General features: G+C 49.4%; 1 protein-coding gene across 1 annotated transcript in view; it reads right to left on the reverse strand.

Moving 5' to 3' along the window:
• ELK3 (ETS transcription factor ELK3) overlaps window positions 1-6,165 on the reverse strand; it is a 76,217-nt gene that overhangs the window by 18,849 nt on the left and 51,203 nt on the right. The window contains exon 3 of the mRNA XM_019641677.1: window positions 4-687. Within this exon, the coding sequence (XP_019497222.1) occupies window positions 4-687 (684 nt within the window). The remainder of the gene's footprint in view (window positions 1-3; window positions 688-6,165) is intronic.

Here is a 6,165-nt window from a genome sequence, read left to right on the forward strand (position 1 = left end):
CGGGGGTGCGGAGATTTCCAAGCCTTTGGGCTTTTTGGCCTTCGGGGGAAGAGATGGAGACCTGGTCTTGGAGCCCGATGACAGGTTCAAGGGCTCCAGGGAATCCGAGTCATGGCAGGCGGCCTCCAGGAAGAAGCTTCTGTGTTCAGAAGGGAGGGGTGAGTTGGGGGACAGCGACGGGGACCGAGAAGAGGAGGGCGACGCGGACGAAATGCTGGCAGCATTTGGCAACATTAAAGAGGAGATCTTGGCTGAGACGGACGAGGCCAGGAAGGCCTCAGACGTGGAAGGCAGAGACACCACGGGCCTGCTGATGTGCTTGTCGGTTTTGTTGGTCACAAACCTGATGACAGTCCTGACTTCTTCCACGGGAGGGCTGTCTTCCGGCGGCTCCTCCAGCTTCTCCGTCTTGATGGCCTTAAAGGATTCTGGGGGGTTCTGCAAAGAATTAATGGTGAAGGACGAGTACAAGCCTGAGTGGATGTATTCGTTGCGGCTTGTGCCTTTGAGGGCTGACAAGCCGTGTCGGTGCGCCTCACGGCCCTCAGGAGGCACCTTGCAGTCGCTGTCCTGCAGCAAAAGGCTCTCCCGGCTGATCTCCACCGCGTGAGGGTCCATTTTCAGTATCTCCGGGAAAGAGACAAACTTGTACACAAACTTCTGCCCAATCACCTTCTTGATGATGTTCTGTGAATAATACAAAAGGAGACATTGGGAAGATCAGTGGACCAGAGAACCCGAGGTTGAGCTTCCTGAGAATGGGGCGTTGTGCGGGCAGGCGCACCGACATATTCCTGACTTAACACACCTTGGCTCAGGTGTGGTGGAGAGAGGACTCAAGTCGGAGGCAGAATTCGATTTGCATTCCGGTTCTGCCAGCTACTAATGCTGTGGCCTTGGGCAAACTGTCATGTTTAGTTTCCTCCTCGGTGAAGTGAGGACTATTACACCTAATAATATTATAACTGTCGCCATTTATTAGACACTGACTATGTAGCTGGCATGGTTCACACACTATCTCACATAATCTGTGCAGCACTCCTAAAACACAGGTATCCTGAAACTCCCATTTTAAAACTTAGGAAAGTAAGCTTAGAACACTTAAATAATCCGCACAGCCGCAGGGCGGGTAAGGGGTAGAAGGCAGCATTTCCTTAACTGTAATACAGTATTGTCTTTCTTACCTGCCTCTGGGACTTGTGAGAGTTCAATGAAAGTCATAATGGGGAAACATTATGGAAGTCGGGAGGCATTACAGAAACAGTATCACCAAACACCACCATGTGTTCTTAAATTACGTACCCATTTTTTTTTTTTTGCCTTTTTTAATTTTCTGCCAAGGAAGCCCCTGGAGGAAAAAGCAAATGGTCTACGTGGATATTTACGGCACTCATCCAATATTTTAAGCTGCTACTATCTACTTCTGGCTCTCCAGTTTACGGCTCAGGCCCTCAAACATGAGGATGTAAATGAAAACCAGTAATCGTTGCAGAAGTGTTCATGCCCCTTTGGGAGGACGGACTTCATTTTAAAGGCTGTGCTGTTCTTGAGGTTTATTAAATTGGGACATTAGCAAATACCTATCAAATGCTTGAGGGGTCCGAAGTGCTCAGGGGGACAAAGATGGTCTCCCTCAAGCACAAGGAGGTAGCAGCGCCATCGTGTGGGAAAGGACTCAGAATGTTTCCTTACAAAGTTCCTCCTAAAACCTGGGTGTGAATGAGGGCTAAATACAATTACTGGGCGAGAAGAGCTGAGAAGGAGCTCCTGTTGAGTACCTACTCTGTCCCAGGTGTACACAAGCTATCTCATTTGGTCTCACACTAACCCTCTTTTAGGGTGAAAGGTATTATCATCCTTAGGACCAAAGCTGAGAGATGGGGAGTAATTTGCCCAAGAACCACCATGATCTACTCATTCTAAAGCCTGAACTTTTTCCTGTTTCCACACAAATCTGGGGGAGAGAACCAAAGAACCTCTTAGTAGAGACGAAATTGTCTAAACGAAATATAACTGACATATAACATTAACATTTGTTCCAGCCTTCCACCAAATTTTATTATTTGTTATAATTGAAAAAGAGGGTTTCCAATAAGCCTATTAACAATCATCAACCACCAAAAGTACCCAATTTTTTTTATCCTTGTGATGAGAACTTTTAAGATCTACTCTCTTAGCAACTTGCAAAGACATAATAGAGGTGAAATTTAATTACATTTTGATGTTCCTTCTGTGATCAGTTTGGTGTCTACGTTTTGGCCTTCCCTCTGGTTACATCACGGCCTGCTAACTTGCCTGTGTCCTTAAATGGATCCTCAAATCCCAGAAGAGAAGCTCTGTAGCAGTCAGGAGGGAAGGGCGTTATTTACCAAGCCACTGAGATTTGGGGGGAGCAATTCCTAAGGGCAGGCATCTGAGGGAGGGACGCACAAGGTCTCCATTCAGCACCGGAAAGCCCAATAACGCAAATCCTGGCAGACCTTCGCTCAGCACCACACACAGGAGGCTCCCCTACCCAGTACGTCAGATTCAAAGCTGAACGAGTCATTCAGCAGGATCCTGGCACTTGTCAGGCCTGCGATTTAACCCACCAGATCCCATTTACTCCATCTGACCTCATTCCACACTCAACACTAGCGAAACTGAAAACCACTTACAAACCTGCAGAGAAATTTGGGAAATTTAACAGGTCCACCCGGGCCTCACTGGCCTGGGTAGACAGCACGCCAGGGAGAAATCGGTTCTCAGCAGGAAAGGGTTGAGAGTGTCATTGGTGCCACCTGATCCAGAGTCAGTTCCTAGTGAAAAGAAAACACCTTTGCCTGGTGTGTCCCTCTGTGAAAGTTCTAAGGTCTTTTTGTTCTTCACACATAATATTTTTCTCCCTCAGCTAGTTGAACATTCATCTACACTGAGTGATTTAGTTGAGCTTAAATAATTACCCAGGTGAAAAAAGAAACTATGGCCTGAATCATTTCTTCTGGCACATCTTGTAAACTGTTTTTTGGTTTTTTTGTGTTTGTTTGTTTTTATTGTTTAAAGAACCAACCGTTAATTTTATTATGGTTTTCAGAACATAATGTCTGAGCAAGGATTACATTCGTAAACAAAACAAGAAGTAATTTGGGACTGTGATAAAAATGATAAAAATGCCTCACCTCCTCAAAAAAANAAAGCTTGCTCAAGAGTGCGAGCTATGAGCAGCAGGGTCGCCGGTTCGATTCCTGGCCCGAGCTGAGCTGCCGCTGAGCTGCCAATAGGTGGCAGGATGGCTCAGCAAAAAAAAAATAGTGCTGGGAATAGACTTAAATTCTTGGGAACTTTATAGGCAAGGTATCAAGTTATCACAGCACAGCTCTCATCTCTTCTAAGGCTAACTGTTAAAACTTTAAAGGAGGTTCCCAGAGGTAACCAAATGTTTATATGCAAACAGTGTCACACTGAACACAGAACAGGGCAGTTTCTGACGAAGTGCTAATGCAGGAGGGAAACCAGTGAGACGTCAGGGCTGCCTGTGGGACAGAAGCCCCACGCCCCATTCAGGTGAAGAGGAAACCTCCTGAGCTGACCTAGGAGTACAGAGAAGTCTCACTCCTGTCCCCTGGGGACGACTGCAGGAAAATGGGCTCATCTCTTAAGCTGAGGCCAGTAGCCTTCAGCAGGATGGCGGGTTCTTGAGAGAACTGGTGCTGTTTCTGACCGTCTACTGGAGGGAGACACATGAGTGGGTTTGTTTCTGGGGGACGGAATCTGAGAATCCAACTCCTACCATGAGTTCAGGCCTACCCCGAATCCTAAAAGACTTGAGGCTTGTCAAGTCAAGATCAAATCACAGGACAGTGCTGTGTGATCTCAGACAGACCACCCAATGCCAGAGCCCTGCCCTGTCTCTGCTCTCCGGTTTCTCCCTCATGGCTTCTCTCCCTGCTGCTTAGCCGCCCGCAGGCACACCAGGTACAGAGCTGACACTGCTAGAGGGTGAGGGAATAGCAAGTCCTGAGATTCTTTTATCTCCTAAAGGCAGCCCTTAACTCCTTCGAACCTGTTCAGAGCAATCCCTAGTGTACTTTCTTCACATACACATCCCCCCCCTCCCCGCCCCCTCCAAAGGCCCTCTCAGCCCAGGCCCCCACATCTACTCCTGTCCTGGGGCCAGACCCTACCCTCTGCCTCCCTCTTGCAGGAAGCTCTGGTCCCATTTCTTGGACTCTTGCCGCTAACTCACACTTCACAGCATGAACCCTCCAAGGTTGGCTGAGGACCCTTCACTCTCATCTGCTCAAGCCGTAGGTCCATCTGGCTTTCCCTGCCTGCTTGGAGGTCATTTCTAGTTGTTTCTGTCTCCCCATCCTGAGCTTTGCATCCACCTTCTGTCCACATCTCATGCCACGGTCCCTCCTCTCAGCCCAGCCATACCATCCTCAGTCCCACGGAGCGGAGTCACCCTAAATTCCCTGTGTCCAGGTGCAAAACCACAGGGCAAGCCTGAATCGATTTCCTCCAAGATGGCTGCAGGGATGGCAACTGTCCCACTAGGCTCACAGAGAAAGCAGATCCTGAAATCACAGTTGGCCTTGGCCTGGCTGGAGACCTCTCTAAACCTTCCAGTTGTAAACACAAAGAAGGCGGGGGTGGGGATCCTCAGGTCATGTGTCGTGTGTCGTGTTCTCTCCCGCCTCCCCCAAGGCTCTGCTGCTCACATTACTTCTCTGAGCCACTCCAGGAGCTGCTGTTTCTGAGTCTTATTTACTCAGCAGTCCTTCGTCGCCAGACACTTTTGCTTAGTTAGAAAATGCCTAATTTAAGAGCACACGTGCTCTTTCTGACCACTAACAGCCCTGAGCTCTCCCCTCCGCGGCATCCTCAGTCCCACCAGCTCATGAGCTTCAGCTGGCACGAAATCCCTGTTTGGGAGAAGCCACGGAGAGGAAAAAGACGAAGAGCTGCTTTGCAGACTCCACAGCGTGTCACGACCAGGGACAAGTGGACATTTTCCCAGTGGCAATGGATGCCAAGTGCATTTCAGTGAAGAGCATGGATGCTGGAGCAGACTACCTGGGTGTCAGGCTGCTTCTCCCACCTACTAGCTGTGTGACCCTGGACAAATTACCCCTGTGCCTCATTTACCTCAGCTGGAGAAATGGGACAATAACAGCCCTTTGTGGAGCTGCACGCTAACGGAGGTAATGCATGGAAAGTTAGAACAGTGCCTGGCATACAGGAAAAGCTCAGTACGTGCTGCTGCTGATGACAACAATGACATCACGGTGATGACTACAGAGGCAGGAGATGGAGAGGGCTCCTACCCACCTCTAGCGTCCCCTCCAACTTGGAGCCCAAGCTCCACGGTAGTAATTCCTGCCCATGGTAGCTAGCTCTCTTACCATGGCCATCACCCCATTTAGTCCTCTCAATAATCCATTTCACAGACGTGGAAACAGGCTCAGAGAGCACATGGCCAGTCACACCTCTCACCAAGCGAGGAAGCCAGGCACTGAATCCAGGTCTGTGGCCCCAGAGCCAGCGAGCTTAACTCTGCCACCAAAATGCATCCAATGTTCCACTGGGAGCAGAAACGGGGTTTACCCAGCCTGTGCTCTGCCTCTGCCCTGCAGCTGCCAGCTGGACAAGAAAGCATCTGCTTGTGGTGTTTGGAGGAAAAGACTGCCTTCTCGTTTGGCATCGGTAACGCGGCAGACTGTCTTGTTCCACATTTGCTTTCCTTTCCCTCCTGACATGGACCTGGGTTTCCTCACAGCAGCACTGCTTCTCCTGAAGAGCCCCTCTCACGGTCGGGCACAGCCCTTATTATCCTTCTTACCATTTCTCATTAGGGACGACAGGACAGGACAGCTCCACACTGACAACTGTGATGGCCATATCACTTCATGTCTGTTTTCTTATTAACAGAAAACAAGTGACTACTTATCAAGCTGCCCATCAACGAGATCTTGGCCCTAAAACTTCCTAAAGCCCAGATGCCATCTGAAAAGTCACGTGGCCTGCTCAGCTCTCCCTAGGAAATGACTGGGGCGGCTTGGACGGCCAGCACGCAGACCGTCTGTCTTGCGGTCACTTTCAGCCACTAAAAGCGAGAAACCCACCAAGCCCCTCACTGTAGCCAATACCCCACCTTTCCTCTGGTGGATACTTTAGTCTGGGGGC

The sequence above is a fragment of the Hipposideros armiger genome, unplaced genomic scaffold (assembly GCF_001890085.2).
Source record: "Hipposideros armiger isolate ML-2016 unplaced genomic scaffold, ASM189008v1 scaffold_63, whole genome shotgun sequence".
Classification (NCBI taxonomy): domain Eukaryota; kingdom Metazoa; phylum Chordata; class Mammalia; order Chiroptera; family Hipposideridae; genus Hipposideros; species Hipposideros armiger.